Raw genomic sequence first — 20,076 nt, 5'->3', positions numbered from 1 at the left:
TCATGTGACGATATGACGGTGATTCTGATCTGATCTTGAAATATTAAGAATTTGATCTGAAATATTACCAAAAACGTTTTATTTTATTCTTAATGCCTCAGTTTGTTGATATAATACGTGTAGTTTTGTTTTGTTGGTTTAGAATATTACATCCTGATTATGAGTACTTACTCTAACCACTATTCTCTGGAAACGTTACGTCTGTGTGTCTTATTGATCGTTTAAAATAAATGTAATCTCCCATTGCGAACCCCAGAAGAAAAACAAAGAAAAACGACAGAAACAAATTGAAACACATATTTTTAATGTTTGTTATCACAACCTTTTAGATCTCAGGTCACAGTCCTGTCATGTGACAAGTCAGATCAGCTGATCACTAGGGAGCAGATGAGACGGCTCTGATTCTATGTCAGTTAACATTAAGAGAGCCCTCACCAGACTGGAACGGGTCTCATGTCATCACAACAGGTGTATGATGTCATCGCAGCCGCAGTATTGTCTTGCACAGAATCTGATTTCATCACCTGTTCTGGGTCCGAACACGGTGAAGCAGCCTCGTGTTGAAACAGAGTCACAGAAGATGAACAGGATTGTGGTTTTGAAGCGATGTTTGTTCATGACAAACATTTAATCAATGGAGAACTGAAAACATCCAAACTGATGACTTCCTGTATCTTCTTTATATACATCTGTATATAACAAGCTGTTTACCAGATTAATGTAATCATCATGTCATCCGCTCGGTACATGGAGGTACCAGCTGAGTCTCCAGCTTCGAATGAATCTGGTATCAGATAAGTCTGGTACTATGTATATATCTGGTATCAGGTGAGTCCGGTTCCGGTACTAGGTGGGTATGGTACTATGTGCGTCTGGCATCAGGTGAGCATTGTACCAGGTGGGCCTGGTACGGGTGAGTCTGGTATTAGGTGGGTCAAGCTTCAGGTGAGTCTGGGTGGGGCGAATCTGTTTTCTTGTCATAAGCAAACATCCCCACAGAGACGGATTCTCACTGAGCATCACAGATCTAGAAAAAAACTGAAACTATAGAAAACATTGAGGGGACATTCATCAGCAGAACTAAGTGGAACCTGCAGGTTTAACAGGTTTCACTTCTTTCTTTGATCACAACACCTTCAGGGTTCAACCTTTGTGTGCTTTGTTTGTGTAGACACACCCGAAGTATTGGGTTAGCACCATGTGATCATGTAGGCGGTGTCATAGAGCTTGACTGACGAGTGCTAGGTCCAATCAGAGAGTCCTCTGCCAGTGAAGGATGTGTTGGCACAGAAGCCCGGCAGAGTCCGCAGACACGTAATTACTTTCTAGATATCTAACACCATATTCACTTCCATTTATATACTGTTGACTGGAACCATTTTCGTTACACTTTTAAAAATATATTTTGCAAATGCAAAAAAAGGAAATATCATTTTTTTTCTAGTATGACTGGATGAGTGATGATTTTGTGGTTCTGGGATTAATCACAGTCTGTTCAGCCTTAACTTGACGTGGAGCAAATCTTTACTACTTTCTTTAAACTTGTTTTAACTTTGTTTTAAACATCTTTTAGCAGCATGCTAAACATTAACTGGAACATCACAAGAAGCGAAAGCCTCAAACTGAGTCAAACATGCCGAAAAACAGCAGAGGCGAACAAACCCTCTTGTATCAAAACCAGATTTCAGGAGCGACCATCTTCTTTACAACACTGCAGAGGAAACAGCCAACCACCAGAGCGAGGAAGCAGTCATACAGCAGCTCAACCAGCACCTGAAGAGTAAGGATGGATCTAAATGTTCGGGGTCCTCTTAACGTAACTTAACAAGACTATCCATCATTCCTAGTGGATGTGAGAATATAGAGTAGGGGTCTCAAACTGAAATCAGGTGCGGGCCAGATGCAGCCCACTTCGACCGAACGCGGGCCAGACCATTACGGTGGTGGTGGCGCTGACGGTCCGAACGGTACGGTCAACGGGGGGGCTGTAATAAAGTTGTTTTCCTGGAGTGTAATGAACATAATAGCCTGAGGGGGACAGAACGGAGGCAGCCAATGTCAACAGCTTTGCTGAAACCTTTAGTTAGTTATAAGGATGTTATTTATTGAACATAGTCCATATTTTGTCCTCAGGGTGATTATTTACACCTTTAGTTTCTGGTTGAGGTGAACGACTGGTCTCCCATTTATTTTTACCCATCTGTAACTTGATGAACTCGTTTATCCCTCAGACATTGACGGATGCAACAAATCAGCAACAAATAAACTGGGTAGTAAAGAAAAGCATTAGCAAGATAACTTTTTTGCCACCAATACAGCAAGTCACGAGCGAGCAGCTACAATAAATAACGTTTCCGCAGAGAGCTCAAACACAAGAAGAATACAACCATTGAACAGTAGTTGGGTCTTTTTTTTCATTAAAATAAAATATTCAAAACATACTTTCATATATAAGCAATAAAAATAAGTAACGTCTCAACACTCCAATAATAACTCTTACATTAATATTGTGCTCTCTGTGATTCTATCTCTTTACAAATACTCATTAATTCATATAGATATTTATGTATTCATATATATATTCCGGTTTTGCATCCTCGTTCTGCAAGAACTGTTGACAGTGCAAAGACCTAATTTATGCAGTTCATAAACGGAGACCTGATCCCCTTGGCTGATGGGAGTGTGGAAGGCAATAAGTGGTCAATGAGGAGATAGCATGAGGCTGGCTGTTAGCACCACAGGAGATCCAGAAGGGCAATCCACTTACAAAGGAGGGAGGATTCAATCCAGTGGAGGAAAGACATTCTGGCATAATCGATTCCAGAGGATCAGGAGACGTTCACTGCAGAACTCCAAGATGGATCCTTGCTTCTTGAATGTGAGGAGAGACAATCTGGTCCAGAAGATCTGGAAGGATGTTCAACTCAAGACCATCTTGGAGTGAGGGTCTATTTCAGAATTTAAGAAGGGAATGTCCTCTTCAGAAGGTCAGACGGGAACATCCACTGCAGAACTCCAGGAAGGATCAATTGCATCTGGAAGGTAAGGTAAGGTAAGGAGATGACTCATTCCAGAATTTCAGGACTAAATGGCCACTCCAGAAGGTAATACTCCAAAAGGCCAATAGGGGGAAAACTACTGCAGGAGGGATGAACTAAGTTAAGAAGGCAATGTCCTCTTCAGAAGGCCAGAAGGGAGCATCTACTGCAGAACTCCAGATGGTTTAGATGGAATAGTCTGGGAGAATATTACCTTCAGATGGTCGGGATAATGACTCCAGTGGTTCAGAAAGGATGAATCCAGAAGGGCTAGGGCAGATAAGATAATCAGAAATCCCAGAGAGATTGTCCCCTCCAAAAAGCTAAAAGCAACCATCCTCTCAAGGTGGTCAAGAAGGATGACCTGCTCTAAAGGTTTGGAAAGGATGATCATCGAACAATCCACTCCAGGAAGCACTTCAATGGAAATGTGTAGAGAAACTCTAATGTCTAATGAAAAGCTGAGCTGAAGGATGACAAGCAGAAAGACGGGACCGTGTAAAGTACCGGAGATCTTTCAGTCAGGGGACATTGTCCTTTTATTCACGTGGGGTTTCTGGCCCGGCGTCGTCTTGAGTTTAGCGGCACAGATGTAGATTAGCTCAAGAGAGTCCAGAATGTGGATCACTTAGTTAAACGCTTTTAATCCCATCTTTGCAGGCTCTTGTTTTTTGCATGTGGCTGAAACAAGTTGAAGTCTGATCCAAGCGGGTCCAGACCAGTCTAAGGATAGTTGGTCACCGCAGTCTGTTTCTGGGCCAGGCGTCGCAGCTCCTCCCTGATGGCCTTTATAAGGGAGGCAGAGGTATGGGCGGAAGGGGAGGCGTCCTCCGGTGGGTACTCAGGAGTCGGCGATGTAAGAAGGAGAGGCGGAGCTGAGGGATCCCGTAACGAGGAGCTGGGCATCTGGAAAACTGAAGAAGAGAACTCAGGAAACGACAGCACCTGTAGGAAGGAGGGAAGAAAGAGGGTGAGGCCAAGGCCAGAACGCTAACCACTATTCCTAAACACTAGATCCAGATTAAAGACATGAAGAGAAACTACTTAGGAAATTAGGGCAACAGACAACGACAACCACCATCGCTGGTAGACTTGTAACTGAACAACATGAAAGGTCTTAAGACTTGACTGATAAGAACTGGTCCGAACTAATCTGAACTGACTGCCCAGTACTAGTCTGGATTTGAATCAACGGGATATATCTTGACAGGTCAGGACTTGTCTAGACTGGACTTGTCCAGTTTCTGTCAGCTCAGTGGTTCCCACCAGTGAACCACTGGGTCAGCTTAAGTTAACTAAGACAGAAGTGAACAACAAAAGGTGATGAGTTGACTGATCTCCACCCTTTATCACCATGTTTATCTAAAATAGAAACAACTAAACACAACTAGTTCAAATTTGGTTTAGTCACACTCTCTTTGCTGGCTCCGGGTCTGGAGAGGTCCTGGTCTGAATGGCGCTGGTTCCAGCTGGAGCCGGTGGGACCAGACATGCTGCGACCCACCCCCGGGTACACACTGATCTGACTGGACAAACCCACTTGGGTCAGATGGTGGAGCTGGGCACCTGAAGGTTGACAAATATGACCAAAGAGAAACAGAGACATAGTTGAGTTTCAGAAAATACAATAGCATCTTTACTGATGGTCAGTCTACCAAAATGGCATGCGTATGGGACTGTACCTGTGCTTCCCCCCACCGGTCGTGGTCTGGATGAGGAGGGGGGGTCTTCGTACTGTGCTCTGTTGGAGTAGACCGATTCCTGCAGCTGGTCTCCAGTGGAAATATATCCTGCTGAGCTTAGACCCTGCCTGTATGAACCAGAGAATCAGCAGTGGTTCAGGTCCAAATCAAAGCCATGGACTCGTGTGGTGAAAATTTTAAGTTGACCTTTGTGGAGATTGTAGAACTAAAGATTGCGAAAACCCAAATTATTATAATGCATTCTTGCAAGAAGAACTATCAAGTCCACAAAGTCCCAAAGCGTTTGTGGAGCTAACACACTGATTAACTAAGTTGAAACTCTCCTTAAACGCCCTCATAAAAGCCCCTCAGGGTCAGGGGACCTCAAAACATATCAAAAGGGGAGCTCGAAAGTCTTCCTTCTTCGTAGGAATCTGGTTTACCTTCAAGAGGATCAACAGGAAGAGCATATAATCAATACATCCAAATGACAGCGCCTTATGGTATAATCCTATACATTCCAATGCTGCCTCTTCTAGTACTTTTCCAAATCTCGACGACCCCACTCAAGTCTTAAGTGAACTGACCTGTGCAGAAGACCCTGGACCGATGTTGGTGACATTCCCAGCTCTGCGTATCTCTGAAGACACAACAAAGGAAGAGGATGAAATGAAAACTGGACATGGAGTCGTGACAGACAGGAAATGGCCTCCGGACACTCACAGCAGAGAAGGGGCTCTGAGAGGGGGCTGCTGGGTAAGAGCCCCACTGTCTGCCAGGGGGGCGGGCCTGGGGGGAGTGGCCCGGCAGGGCGGGGCTTATCCCGCTGCCCTGCGAGGAAGGCGACACCAGTGCGAAAGCGTCGTCCAGCAGGGAGTGCATCTGCTGCCGGGCCTCCTCGATCGAGGGCTGGGGGGGCATGTAGGGCGGCGGGGCTGAGTCAAACACCTCGTCAGTGGGGGAGGGGCTGCCGTGGTCTGGTGGAAGGTCAGTGTCCGACTATAAAAGAGAGAATAGAGACAATGAAGGGAATGTGTTCTGCTTCATTATTTACGTTCTACCCATCCAACCATCTGGTTCCTATTCTGTGTCCTGGGGAGTGACGGCTAAAGAGGTTCTACCAGGCACCATACTAACCCTTTTAGGTCTTCATGGGGGAAGCCGGAAGCATTTCCGGGCCACATGAGGTATAAAATCCCTCCAGTGTGTTACCAGAAAGAGATGTGTTGCCTCTTACCAGTTGGATCTGGGAGAATCTTGATGACATGATCAAACCTCCTCACCGCTATAGTCTCCATTTGAACAAGACCTGCATACCCGAATTCCCTCACCACTCACTCCCAACCGGGAGGGTGAAATCCTAGGTTTTCATGACAGACTTGGAGGTTCAGACTCTAATCCCACCTTTTTCTCACTCAGCCCAGTGCTGAAGACAGTGCTCTGAAGGAGCCAACTGAAACACGTCTTCTGATAATAGCAGAGACTAAATTCGTGAAGACGGGAGACTCTCCTCGCCTGGCTGCAGCTTGCTCAACTCATGACCATGAAAATCCAAATCAGATGTGAATCTCATCCAGACTTGGCACCTTTACATTTGCAGTGGCCGGGGTTTCGGCGTCTCCCAGTCACACAGGGTTTTCCTTGGAGATGTATAACTAAAAATAATTGTATAACCATTGGAGTACAATAAAAAGAATAAATGGAATAAAAAGAAAGGAACCGAAGCCCCAGAGGGGGTTGTCTCACCATGTAGGCCACGTTGTTAAGTCCCGGGTATTTTCTGTAGGTGGCGCTGTGATCGGTGAGCAGACGGTCTAGGTCCGTATCAGGAAGACTTCCGGGTCCTGGCTGAGTTCGGCGACTTCGAGGAGAGCGCCTACCTCTGCATGGGACAAGGACACAGAGGGTCACGTTTATTAAGACCCTGAATATATTAAATACATTCATGATTATTATTCAGGAATACAGTAAACAATCCTGCAGTGTCATCATTCTCAGGTCTGACCTCCTCCGGGAGCAGGTGGGGGGTGAGTGGTCGTCGGCCTGCAGGATGCAGTCCATGTGGTCGTGGGCGGAGCTGTAGAGACGCTGCGCCACCTCGCTCTGCACAGGTCCATCTCCGAAGGCGTCCATGATGTCGTCCATGGAGGGGAACTCACACTGGCCTCGCCTCTTGGCGCGTTGCCGGAGTTTGTTCCTGTGGTGCTCGATCTCAGACTTGTGCCTCAGCGCCACCTGGGGAAGCGAGAGGAGAACACCGGAGGGCTGTTTTTCAAAGATTCCGGTGGCGAGGCACGGTGGTGGCGCCGTGGGTCTCACCTCTGTGCTGACCTTCTCGGTCAGGGTGGGGCTCAGGTGGGGCGTGGCGTGCTGCGGCAGCGGGCTGGGCCGCGGCTGCATGGCAATCAGCTGCACCTTGTTGGCCTGACGACGGGTTCCATCAGACGAACCGCGGGACAGCCGGTCTACGTGGTCGAAGATGGAGGACGAGGACAGAAGCTCTTCTGCTCCACCAGCTGATGGAGCAGACAGCAAGATACTATGTATGAGAGAGATGCTCCACCTTACCCACCAGCTGGTCAACATCCGATCCACTGATGACGAAAGATATAGATTAGAGCGGCTTCAATCTAACAGGAGATGAAGGTACGTACCCAGTTTGTTCCGCCCTACAGTCCAGAAGCAAAAAGAAAAGAAAAGACATCTCTTTTCTCTCTATGACACAGTGAATCTCTAGGAAATATTTATTTTTCCTCTCTCTCTCTTTTTCACACACACACACACACACACACACACACACACACACACACACACACACACACACACACACACACACACACACACACATCAGCTTGTGACCACACTGTTTGTCTGACCATTTTTGGGCGTCTTCCTGTGACGTTTCCCCTCAGTGGGAGTGGCCACAGGTCGAGTGCTTTCTTCTGCTGATTCTCTGCCGCTTGATTGGTCGCTGCCTAACGAGTCTCCATCTGATGGACTGAGTCTGAAGGACAAGAGGCGGTTTAATGCCGTTTAATTTCAAACAAAGATGTTTTTTTTAATTCTTGATAAGGTCACATCATCAGAAGCTGATATGCATTTTTACACACCAGAATTTGTGTAATTTAGGATATCTTTGTGATCTTCCTGAAAAAAACCAATAACTTTAAGCGGTTATTATTGAGAGGAGCTTTCCACCGAGGTACAGAAACCTAAACTCTGGCATCTCACCTGCCCAGGCGGCGGCTGGTTGGCACCACCTTTGTGGACGAGCTTTTAGATTTGGGGGTGTTGAGCTCCCCACCGTTAGAGGGCGGGGTTTCTTTGGTGGGGGGGGGTAGCGGGCCGGGCTCTTGGATCACCATGATGTCGTCTTTGCTGTGCTGACCCAGGTGCAGCTTCGCAAAGTCAAAGCCTTTGACGCTCGGAGCCTGAAGCTGAGAGAAGACACATGATCAGCTTTGAGCTCGGGCCACATGGGACACCAAACGACTTCCTGTTGACCTCTGACCTTCTGCCTCTGCTGGATCGTGTTGATGGCATCCGGCTGGAACTCCAGCTTCTCTGAGCCACACAGCTTCCAGTAAAGGATGACGATGATGAAGAGGGCCAGCAGGACGGGGACGACCACACCGATGATCAGCCAGATGCTGCTGCTCTGAGTCTCTGCTGGAGGGACGGTCAGGGTCTCCACAGCTGGAGACGGGGGACAGGGGAGAGAGAGACGTCAGACATGGGGAGAGATGGATGAGAAATTCAGAGGAGAGACAGAGGACAGATACAGGGGCACACAAGGACAGGTGTAAAACATGTGGGCGACATGTTGCCGATAAGTGAGGGACAAGTGGGGGGACAGGTGGGGGACAGGTGAGGGACAGGTGACACAGAGGGTAAGTCTGGTCCTGACTGACGCTGGGCAATGGGCCTCTGCACGCGGTGTCCGAGGACAATGGCGGCCCTCTGAAGGTCGAGGCGGTTCAGGGTGACCGCTGTGGACTCTGCTGGAATCCTTTCCCCACCTGGACCCTCCACAAAGTAGAAGACCTCCAGAGGACGTTCCGTCCCCAACAGCCTTGCCACCCGCACCACCTGAGAGAGAACAGGTCAAAGGTGAAGAACGAACAGGAGAGGAGATGATGATCGGACCTGAAAAGACACAGCGATGTGTCGTGAGTCTATAAGATATAGTCTGCTTACATACCTGTATATTATCTACACCAGTATAGTGTACCTACCTGCAGACTGGAGTTGCCCACAACCGTGGCTCTCCTCCAGCGCCCCCTGCTGGGGACCCGCAGACTCTCCTCCAGCAGTAGAGCCAGACGTCTCTCCAGGCGAGCTTTGAAGCTTCTCTCTGCCACCAGCTGCTCCTGAACCCCCAGCAGGACTGAACAACAAAAGCAACAACACACAGGGGTCAACAACATTTTAAGAAGAGAAATAAGTCAAAACATAAGACAAAAGTGTGAGCTCACCGGTTCGGACCCATGTGGAGCGCAGCTGGTGAGACGTGTTCAGCTCAGGGTAGTGGAGCGCTAAGACAGACACACACACTTAACACATGCACTTAATACACACACTTAATGCATGCACTTAATACACACACAGGGCTGGCCAAAAATCCATATCACCGTATTTAGAATGTAGATTCTAACGGTATGTGACGGTATTGCTTTTTCAAGTAAACAAATTAACTCATTGACCCCAAAAGGGGCCGCCAGCTACCTGAACTGGCCAGCGAGTTAGCTTGCAAGCGTGTTAGCTAGTTAGCGTGTTAGCTTGTTGTGGCTGCTGGTGTTGCCACCAGAGGCAACACCAGCGGCTCGACAGACTGCAATAAATAAATTGTTTTCTGATCTAACGTAACTCATGTCAGATTTTGCAAAACCAAAAACCCTCCAAACAGACGCAGCTCCTTTCTTACACAAGTTGTGTTGGTGCATCTTTGCTCTCTCGTTGTTCCTCCTGTATCGCTCTTTTCCATGTTTTCATGCAGCAACAGTTATAAATTGTTTTATGTGACACAAGCTGCTGTGTTGTGGTGTTTTATCCGGTTAAAGAGTGTTTGATGTGAGTTATTCATTGTCGTTATAAAGTTATAACCAGGACTCAATCTCAACACATGTTGACAAGTAGCTCCGACCGCTACGGCCTCCGTGAAGACGTGTAAAAATAAACGCTACCGCCTGCCGAAGAGCAACGCCAGTTATTACGTAGTAACACCGGTATGAACGGTATGTGGAAAATTCATACCGTACTGAAATCTTATACCGGTATACCACCCAGCCCTACACACACACACACACACTTAATACATACATTGATCACACTTTATGATCCACACCCGTATTGCCTCATCAATGACGTACGTTCTGCGATCTGAAGGGCAGGAAACCCAACATAGAAGCTGAACTCCACTAGGCTGAGCTTCCTGAGGTGCTCGCTGACCTCTGACCCCGGCAGGTAGTCCCGGCCATCACGCACCGCGAAGGCAATGTCCACGGTAGTTCTCTGCTCGGGGGGGCGGCTCACAGATGTGGTGATGTTCAAAAGCTGGAGGACACACAGCTGATGTCTGAGGACTGATTTTCGTACAGGTGAGTGCGAGTTCCGCCCCCCCACCCCCCTCTCAACTCCCCAATCCCTCACCTGCATGGTCACGGTTCCGGGCTGGAGGGCTCTTCTCCGGGTCTCAGTGAAGGCCATTTTCAGGCCTCTTTCCACCCGCTGACTGAAGTCACAGAGCCTGACGTCAAGGTGGGGGGGCACAAGCTGTAGCACAGAATGGACTTGGTAACGGAGGTCGGGTACGGCGTAGAACGGAGACACGGGGGGGACCGGGCCAAGGCCGCGTGCCGGCCGGCCGAGGGCATTGATGACAGAGGCGGCCGTGAAGATCAAAGGACCTGACACCACCCGGAAGGCAAAGCTGGACGGAGCTCTCAGGAACTGGTGAGGAGGCGGAGACAGATCTGTCAATCATCTGTCTTAATAAATCAATAAATAAATCAAGTACAGCAGAGAACTACAAAGTAGATTTGGAAGAGGTGGGGTTTGTTGTGGTGGAGGAGGTGGGTTTTTTTGGTGGAGATGGAAGAGGTGGAGCTGGAGAAGGTTTTTGTACCTGGAGCTCCACTGATCGATTGAACTCTCTCTTCAGAAGATCTTTGACTTGAGTGAAACTTGCTGAAGAGCCTTTGGGACTGCCTGCAGGAGAAGAAGAGACAGATCAGCTAACTCAGCAGAACCCGGTGCTGCTGTCACATGACCAACAGTAATGACCTACTAACCTACTCTGACCAGGTACATCTCTGGCTTGGTGATGTTACAAAGGTACTGTCTGGTGGGCGGAGTCTGAGCTGTTCTGGGTGTAGTGACCAGGGGGCCTCTGGTCAGGCTGATGGCGGTGCTCTGTGGGGTGGTGGTCCTGGTGATGGATGTGGTGGTGGTCCTCGTGGACGGAGCCTTTACTGGCTTCTCCGAGACCACAGGAGGCCTCTCCGGTCTATTGGGGTAGGTGGGGGGTCCTAGCGGGGGAGGGAGGGGCAACCGGCCGGTGGTGTTGGAAGGGGGGCGGGGAGGAGGTTTGCCTGGCACTGTGGCCTGGTCTAAGTAGGGGGGAAAATCTGTTTTTACTGTAGCAGACAGTGGAGGTGGCTTCTCCTCACTTGTGAGAGTAAGTGAGGGGGTGAGAGGAGTGGTCAGGGGGGGGGTGGGCCCTTCTGGAAGAAGACCAGCGCTTTGGGTTGGAGACGAAGAGGAAGATGAACAGTGGGTTTGTGTTGTTGTGGGAGTGATGGGAGGTTTGTAGTTAGTCCTTTCCAACCGGTCCTGGTCTCTCTCCATTTCTCTTTCCCTCTCCCGGGCAAGCAGGTTGGTGTAGTACTCCATGCTGTTCATGTCTGGCAACAGCAGCTCCGTGGGCTCCAGAGGCATCATGTCCTCCAGGTCGTAGTCCTCGTCCCAGCTGGGGAAGATGTCTGGAGGGGAGGGGTGAGTGTGCAGGGGAATGCGGCGGGTGGAGGAGGAAGGTAAGAGGGGAAGGCGTGAGGAAAGGGGGGCGGTGGGACGGGCGGGGAAGGCAGAGTCGTAGGAGATCCAGTCCGCCCCGGGGTCCTCGTCGTAGGAGTGGTTGGGTAGTGGTGTGGCCAGAGCCAGATCCTCCCCGTCGGGCACCATGAAGGACAGAGTCTCCAGGTAGTCCCCGGAGCCCCAGGCCTCTTCTAAGGAGGGACCCTGCTCCCAGGGCGGGGGGGGGGTGATAGTGGGCTGGGTGTGGGGAGGAAGGGCAGGGGGGAGGCTGGGGGACAGGAGGTCTGGGGGTCTTAGCAGCAGGTGGATCCCCTGAGCACCCGAGTCTAAGTCCTCCACTGAGCCTGCTCCACCATCGCTAACACGGTATCCAGAATCTGGGGGGGAGGAGAAGGAGGAAGAGGAGGGGGATGAAGGACGTGACGGAGAATCCGCAGTCCTGTTGAACCCCAGCACACCTGTGAGGCAAAGAGTAGGACTTTCACTGTTAAAAGGACCGTATCAAAAAATAAGAGGGCTGTGCCAAATGAGGACAGCACCAAAACTAAGGGGACTTTATCATAACCATAACTGGGTGTACCAAAACAAAACGAACCGTATCAAAACCAGGAGGACTGCACAAAAACTAAGAGGGCCGTTGAGAAAACCTGGAAGATTGTACCAAAACTGACTGTACAAAAACCAAGAGGATCATACTAAAACTAATGGGACCATTCTAAACCGTTCCCATTCTTAATGCTCAGCTAACAATTACCCCTGCTCACAAACTACATTTCAAGCCAACCCAATAGCTTCTCCCTGTTTCATCTCTATGTTTATCAGGAATCAGGAAACATTTATTGCCATAATATGTCACATACAAAGAATTGGACTTGGCGGTTGGTGCGTAACAGCAGACAGTACGACAATGGACGACAAGACAAAAAATAATGCTATGGGTTAGTAGTATAAGGCTATGGATTAGTTTAAAATAAAGGAATAAAAGTTCAAGTTCAAAATATTTAAAAATTAAAAAATAAAGTGCACCAGCGAACAGAAAGTGACAAATGAAAGTGACAAAGTGTAAGATAGTCAATGTGAACATTCACTTCTCAGAGAAGAAGACGATTACGATCACCAAACCTTTCCTTTCAGTTCTGATGTGTTCAATTCATAATTTAATATTATATTTATATAAATAGCAATCTGCATCTTTCAATCACTCATTCAAAGCCCCACCACGTTACATTTGGGGATTTCTGGATTTGCATGAATCTCCAATAAAAACAACAACATTTTAATGATTAATTACTTCCTCATGAATAATGAGTTTTAATTGTGTCACTACATTGTGAACTTCAAACAACAGTTAAGTATTTTGCTTCCTCAATGTGCTTCCTCAATCAATGAGTCCCAATCGTACAAATGGCTGGGTCCTTCTCGCCTGCTGTCGGCCTGCCATCGCATGCTGAAGGGAGACAAGTGATTTGTAATCAGGAGGCGACGCCTTCACAATCTCAGACAGAGAGATGTTTTAATGTCTCTAATCAAGCTTTTAAGTTTATTAACCATTTGATTTGTCATGCCGAGCTTCAACACTCTAATAATTGTTGATGTGTCTGACACAGAAAGAGCGGAAGGAAGAGATCCTAGGCACACTTCAGATCTCCTTATAAGAAAATTCCTGTTATCTGCAGGTGGGTGAGAGGTTGGAACAGGTGCACAGGAAAATCCCTCACCTCACCTGTCAGACCAGATCCCACATCAACGCTCAGATCCCTGCCAACCTGTCAGACCAAGTCCCTGTTTTATGGTTGGACTAGGTCCCTTTAAAATCAAAACCTACCTGCAACAGGTGGGCTCGATGTGACCGTGGAAACCAGCGTGCCGGCGACCAGCAGAATGAGGGCGTGTATGCGTTTGTATGTCAATGTTCTGAGCTCCATTCGGGTTCTGGTTCTGGGGTCCATCCGGGTTATGGTCCCGGAGCCCGGCAGGGTATCAGGGTCCATCAGAGGTCCCTTGGTCTGATGCCGGTACCGCGGTCCGAATGGCCATCAGGTGGACCTGAACCACAGGTTAGACAGAACATTTAAATCTTCTTAACAAAACATATACATAAACGGCCAAAGGCCTCATTCTGTAGAAGGGAATGATTGATGCTTTAAGGGGTTAATTACATTAATGTTCTAAAGATGGACTTTATATGATCAATAATAACCTCATCTCTTTGTTGATTACTGATAACAGAGCTTCTGATCACTTAACGCTTATCAATCATGGCATATAAAACAACATCCCATAATAAAGACAGAGAAAAAATATATATTTCTACATTATATATATATATATATATATATATATATATATATATATATATATATATATATCCATCCATCCATTGTCAAACCGCTTATCCTGCACACAGGGTCGCAGGGCGGCTGGAGTCCATCCCAGCCAACTTCGGGCGATACATATATACATATGTATACATATATATATATATATATATATATATATATATATATATATATATATATATATATATATATATATATATATTTTATTATTTTACATACAATATTGTGATATAACCTATATCTAGAATATATGTATACATCTATATACACATATACAGATATAAACTAATTCATGAGATTATTGTGGCATTAAAATGAATGCAAATAGAATATTTTAACGCCACGGCGTGCTGCAGTCAGTTAGATGGAGAGACGAGACGGTAGCTGAAGATGGAGGAAGCTTTTTGCATTGCTAAAGTAAAACTGAAGAAGAGGAATTCTTCCACGTGTCAAACAGAAGTGGGACGAGAGGAACCACTTTAGAAGTGATGGTGGCCGGGTCGCTGCTAGGCTACTTCCATCTCAACATCTACCTGCAGAGGACCACCAGTGGTCATGTGTGTATATGTACAAATATATACAAGTCAAAGGTTTCCACATCTCATTCAATTCAATGAGAAAGTGTGTCCAAACGTTGTATTGTAAATGTATATATATATATATATACATAGAAATGTGTATGTTCGATATATCACACATAATATATATCGGATATAAATGTATATATGTTATGTAACATGTAATATTTAACTAAGCTCAGAGGCCCTCTTCTCCTCATGTATTCATCATCAGCTCGGTCCCGGTCCTGCTCTGCAACACCAGGCACAGGTAGAAGCGGCCTAGCCCGGTCCGGTTCGGCCCGGCCCCATAATCGGACGGATAACAAGCCCCAGCCCGTCTGTCCTCCGCGGACACAACGGTCATCACTGCTGGCTTTACCCCGCTGGCCCCGGTCCGGTCCAACGTGTCCACGACTCGGGTTCGGATTCTGATCCTCATAATGAACCGAGTGTAGTCCCGGACCAGAGCCTCCCTTTGTATGTAACGAGCCTCCACCCCGCTACACCCGAGTCCGACACGACCCCCCCCCCGCCCCGACACCGGTCACCTACAGACGTTTCACAAAGAGGAACCGAGCCGAACCGAACCAAGCCGCGTTACCTCCACAGCGGTCGGTCAAAGGAGACCTACCTGCCATCCTGGAGATGCGGTTCGGGTACGTCACGCGTCCAGAGCCGCGCGGCGCGATCCCTGCAGAATCACTCTCCTCTCCTCCTCCTCTCCTCCTCCTCTCCTCCTCCTCCTCCTCCTCCTCCTCCTCTGTGTCCGCAGTCTTCCTCACCTCCGCGTCCAGAACCCCTTCCTCCGCCCGGGGCTCCGCGCCGGTCCGTTTCAGGGACCGCTCGGTTGATCAGACAAGGCAAACGAGTTCTGGTCCCGTCGCGTGTCTCCTCACACGGACGCTTTCATCAGAGCTGATCGCAGATCGGATCTGCAGAGCCGGACCGGACCGGATCCGCCTGTGGGAATCCAGCTGGTTTCATGAGAACCATCAGAGAGCAGCGCATCGATGTGTCTACATGATTGATCCGGATGAGGGGGGCGGGTTCTAAAGACGCCCCAGCGCCCCGCAGAGGAGCGCAATGCAAACTCCACACCGTTAGCATCGAAGCTATCTTAGCATGCTGAGCCATGCTAATAATAGCAATGTGAAGTATGGACAATGCCTCCAATAGCACGGGTTACTTCAGTCACCCGTCATATATCTCATATTTATATATATTTTGTATTTTTTTACTGGGAGAGACCATCGAAACTGACAGGCAGCAACATAAGAAATACAAATATAGACAGAATATATTATAAAAAATATTTCTGCACTCAGGTCGCTTCTACTTTTTTTGTATTTTATTGGCGTTTCTGGTTTATTACCGCCACCTTCTTTAAGAAGTGCAGACTGAAATGACTACTGTCTCCCTATATTTTAATTATCACTTTTGTCTTATATTAAAATATTTGGACCATATGTTGTGAATTAACTTGCACTTTTCGATATTTGCTCTGACAATGGGGTGTTTAAGACTTCTCGTTGACCCCCAGGTGTGTCTAGTCACACAGGTGAGCCTCATCAGCCTGTGACATCACAGCAAGCAGAGCGCGGCTGCGCAGTGAGACAGTATGCTGCCTGTCTGTCTGCTGCTGGCACACTCAGGTGAGGAACTCCTGAAAGGACCTCATGAGCATTTTATCTTACTGCTGTTCTCAGGTCAGTTGTTGTCTCCTCAGCTTTAAGCTGGAGTCTGATCCAGAACCCGCTGAATGGGACTTTAAATGGAACTCTGCAGGACCCAGAGATCTTCTCTGGATACTTTGGATTCAGAGGTGAGTTTATATTTAATAGATTCCCACACACACTGTGATAATATTGAACATTGTTTGTAAACGATGTGAAATGAAAGTTATGCATGAAATATAATGACTCCGATAATAAATAACTGAAATTCTACAGACGTGTCGGGGGTGCGCTGCTTCAGTCCAGAACAGGAGCTGGAGTCCCGGATAATTGGGGGTCAAGAGGCCTGGGCCAACTCGTGGCCGTGGCAGGTCTCCCTGCAGTTTGCCTCCATGCCGGCTTGTGGAGGTGCCATCATTGCACCCTTGTGGGTCGTCTCCGCAGCTCACTGCTTCAAAAGGTCAGAGGTCACCTGTTTGGTTGGGACTAGACTGGGTGCAGGGGAACAAATGATGTGTTTGGTTCTGCAGGTTCAATAAAGCTTCTTCCTGGATGGTTCTGGCTGGAAAACACGACCTGGATAATCCTCATGAACCCAGACAACAAGTCAGGACCCCCACACCTCAGTTTGTTTGTTCTAGACCATGTTCAAATGTGTAAAGCAGATCCTGACTTGTGTTGACCCCCCCCCCCCGTTCAGCTGGTCGGAGTCTCTGAGATCCAGAACCCTCCTGGCTACAACCCGCTGACCAAAGAGAGCGACCTGGCTCTGCTGAGGCTGCAAACCCCGCTGGTCTTCAACAGCTTTGTCAGGCCCATCGACCTCTGGATGTCTCCGCTGCCCCTCTTCAGCGAGTGCACCATCACGGGCTGGGGCTCCACCCGAGAGAGTGAGGGGGTGTTCATGTGTTAAAGCTGCAGTCTCGCAAGTGTCCACCAGTGATGACTCCCGGTTGTACAGAAGTCTTTAAGAAAAATACTCTCTAAATCAGGGGTCTCAAACTCGTGGGCCACTTACGGCCCTCGGGACGATATTTTGTGGCCCCCATCTTAATATGAAAGTTTAATGTGCGGCCCGTGAGTTTTATTTTTGTGTGTGTGAGAGAATGAATAGTGGCTTTGGATGTGCGGCGAGCAGGAGGGTGAAATTCATACTTTTCCAGCATCTTTTGCGACACACACATGCCACTTACAACCCCCCCACACACCCCCGTCGGCTGTAATGGTCTGCCCCGCGTTCGGTCGAGGTGGGCTGCATCTGGCCCGCACCTGCTCTAAATAAACGTTTTCATTTTCTTTCATAAAGAAAGGTCAGGTCTATCCTCGGAAGTAGTGATGGTGAGATGAAGCTTTGGTTTTCGAGCCGATTGGGTCACTCGTGGGTAAAGGCTTAATTCGCTTCACTGTCCTATCAAGTGGACAATAAATGTAAAACAGGCAGTTAGAATGACACCGTGGCAGTTTATTCATTTTTATCCATTTACACCATATACAACACGTGACACACACACAAATCGTACACGAGACCCATCTCGACACTGACAGATCAGTGCTAGGAAGCATTGAAGACTCTGCGTAGTTCGTGAGTCCAGCTCTGACACTTCTGGCTCATCTAAGCCAAGCTCCTCTCCTTCAGATGGCCCACGAGTTAACAGACTGCAGGAGGTTAACGTGACCATACTTCCCCCTGAAGCCTGTGACGAGTACTACCGCGGGAGGATCCAACCCTCCATGTTCTGTGCTGGAAAGCACACTGGAGGAGCAGATGCCTGCCAGGTACCTGGATCTCCATGGGCTCTTCGATATGAGACCTTAGAGGTGGAAATCTGATGACTTGACAGAATCTAAGATTTAAAGACATCTAAACTCTTTGTCTTTAACATGTCTATGCCTCAGGGGGACTCCGGAGGTCCGCTGGCCTGCTTCACGGGAAGCCGGTATGAACTGGCCGGTCTGGTGAGCTGGGGGGTTGGTTGTGGACGAGAAAAGAGACCAGGGGTTTACTCCAAAATCCAACAACACACACTGTGGATGTCCGAGGTCATGGGTACGGATCCCAGATGATTTCCCCCCTGCCACGTGTCTGGAGGATAAGTGTGACTAGTGACCTTCTCCCTTTACAGATCAGCACGGGGTGTATGCGGATGATGTCCATACTAAAGGTACCTTCTTGCATTACACATTGTATATATGCATTGCACGAGTGTACAGGCGTTCAAGTTGTTCTGTCCACCCCCGCATGACAGAGAGCATGTGTGGTATGCTGCAGAGCTCCAGCTGTGAGAAGGTTCCGGGCCTCGCCACACTCTTCGTGTCAAAGAGCGGTGGTGTGTCTGTGGGCAATGTGACGGAGCCCTGCCCCTTCTTCTGGCCCTGGCAGGTAAGCCTGCAGGCCAACGGACGGCACTACTGCAGTGGAGTGCTGATCCAGGGCCAGTGGGTCCTCACGGCACAGCACTGCAACGTCAGGTACTAGAACTTCTACATTGGAAAATCAGTTGGTGGTACTACTGCCGCCGTGCTATTCTGCCACCTCGAGGGCCTCACTGCTAAGGTGGGTACCTCTATATCTGACAGAATTTTCTCACTGCAGAGCCGAAGACGATGTGGTTCTGGGAGTCCATGATCTTCGGTTCTCTTCGTCCCAAACTGTCCCCGTGGACGAGGTCTTCAATCTGCCTCAGGATGGCAGCTTCCCTCCGGGCTCGGACCTGTCACTTCTCCGCCTCGCTGTAACTGCCAGATTTGGTAAGGGTACCTGAAGGACTTAATGTGGTATCTGAATGTAGTACAATGTGTACTGAGGCTTGGTGTGTCTCCAGGCTCCAATGTGTCTCCAATTTGTGTTCCTGATGAGGAGGACAATGAGGACCTCGATGCCAGCTGGTCTTGTGTCACAGCGGGCTGGGGAGTTTCTAAAGCAGCAGGTAGTCTACACCTCAAATTAGAGGGTCCTGATCTCACCAAGGCTTCCTATAATAAACCTGTACTTTCTGGTCCAGAACCTGTGGACCCGGAGCGGCTGCACCACGTCGGACTGACTCTAGTGAACAAGACGAGCTGCAGGGAGAAGTGGGGGGCGCTGGTCACTGACTCTCACATCTGTTCACACCCTGCAGGCTCAATCTCCTGCATGGTAACTGGGTCATGAGCTCCACTGTGACATCACCAGATTTTAGTTTTGATGCTTGACTCGCGGTAACAACTATTTGAGGTCATATTACAGTTTTTATAATTGTCTTTTAGGAGAGCAAAGGTCTGGCGGCAGGTTTTTTTAATGGAAACTTAAACCTTTAGCGTCCATTGTTCAGGTGAGGCTCATTGGTTTCTCTGTGCAGGGTGACTCTGGCGCTCCACTGGTGTGTCATCGCCGCGGTGCCTACTTCCTGTTTGGCGTGGTCACATGGGGCAGTCGCCGTTGCCAGGCGGACAAACCGGCCGTCTTCTCCAGAGTGTCTGAGTATTACTCGTGGATCAGCAACATCACTAAAGATCCCTGAATGTTTGAAGAAATAAAGTTTGACTGGAAGCTGCTTCTTCTGAGCTCTTGAAACTAGACGACACTAACCGCTTTAATTATTATCATTAATGATAAACTACGAACTGGTGTTGCCACGTTTATTGTTCTGAACTGCGGTTAAAAGATGTTTGGTGTACTCCAGATTTAGTGAATTTAGACTGCTTTTATCAGGTGGAAGATGTCAAAGGTTCCTTATGAAACCTGAGATTTGGAATGTTAGTCTGACAATTCA

At 48.2% G+C, this 20,076-nt stretch overlaps 2 protein-coding genes across 3 annotated transcripts; one reads left to right on the top strand and one right to left on the bottom strand.

Annotated features, from left to right (window-relative positions):
- Positions 1 to 287: 287 nt before the first annotated feature.
- LOC120817631 (UPF0606 protein KIAA1549) lies at positions 288 to 15,702 on the bottom strand. 2 transcript variants are annotated; one of them, XM_040174040.2, is made up of 21 exons: positions 15,283 to 15,702; positions 13,578 to 13,798; positions 11,011 to 12,210; positions 10,845 to 10,927; positions 10,370 to 10,669; positions 10,090 to 10,273; positions 9,196 to 9,255; positions 8,956 to 9,107; positions 8,632 to 8,809; positions 8,232 to 8,416; positions 7,952 to 8,157; positions 7,597 to 7,724; positions 7,375 to 7,389; positions 7,040 to 7,236; positions 6,726 to 6,955; positions 6,467 to 6,602; positions 5,444 to 5,719; positions 5,308 to 5,360; positions 4,721 to 4,848; positions 4,450 to 4,604; positions 288 to 3,983 (listed from the first exon to the last, which is right to left on the bottom strand). In XM_040174040.2, exons 2-21 carry the CDS (start codon positions 13,741 to 13,743, stop codon positions 3,762 to 3,764), a joined length of 4,254 nt encoding a protein of 1,417 aa, XP_040029974.2. In that variant the 5' UTR covers positions 13,744 to 13,798; positions 15,283 to 15,702; the 3' UTR covers positions 288 to 3,761. The 2 variants fall into 2 exon arrangements, with proteins under 2 accessions (XP_040029974.2, XP_077957025.1); XM_078100899.1 differs by having other exon boundaries at positions 11,011 to 12,129; positions 15,283 to 15,414.
- ovch1 (ovochymase 1) lies at positions 15,691 to 19,853 on the top strand. The gene is made up of 14 exons (XM_040174045.2): positions 15,691 to 15,805; positions 16,202 to 16,303; positions 16,378 to 16,473; positions 16,601 to 16,784; positions 16,855 to 16,930; positions 17,025 to 17,214; positions 17,961 to 18,100; positions 18,221 to 18,371; positions 18,448 to 18,486; positions 18,571 to 18,793; positions 18,918 to 19,072; positions 19,147 to 19,251; positions 19,327 to 19,460; positions 19,663 to 19,853. The coding sequence occupies exons 2-14, from the start codon at positions 16,270 to 16,272 to the stop codon at positions 19,822 to 19,824; spliced, it is 1,689 nt and encodes a 562-aa protein (XP_040029979.2). The 5' UTR covers positions 15,691 to 15,805; positions 16,202 to 16,269; the 3' UTR covers positions 19,825 to 19,853.
- Positions 19,854 to 20,076: the final 223 nt, after the last annotated feature.

This window comes from Gasterosteus aculeatus, chromosome 4, assembly GCF_964276395.1.
Source record: "Gasterosteus aculeatus chromosome 4, fGasAcu3.hap1.1, whole genome shotgun sequence".
Classification (NCBI taxonomy): Eukaryota; Metazoa; Chordata; class Actinopteri; order Perciformes; family Gasterosteidae; genus Gasterosteus; species Gasterosteus aculeatus.
The sequence above is the reverse complement of the archived record's forward strand: the minus strand, read 5'-3'. Positions and strand labels throughout refer to the sequence as shown.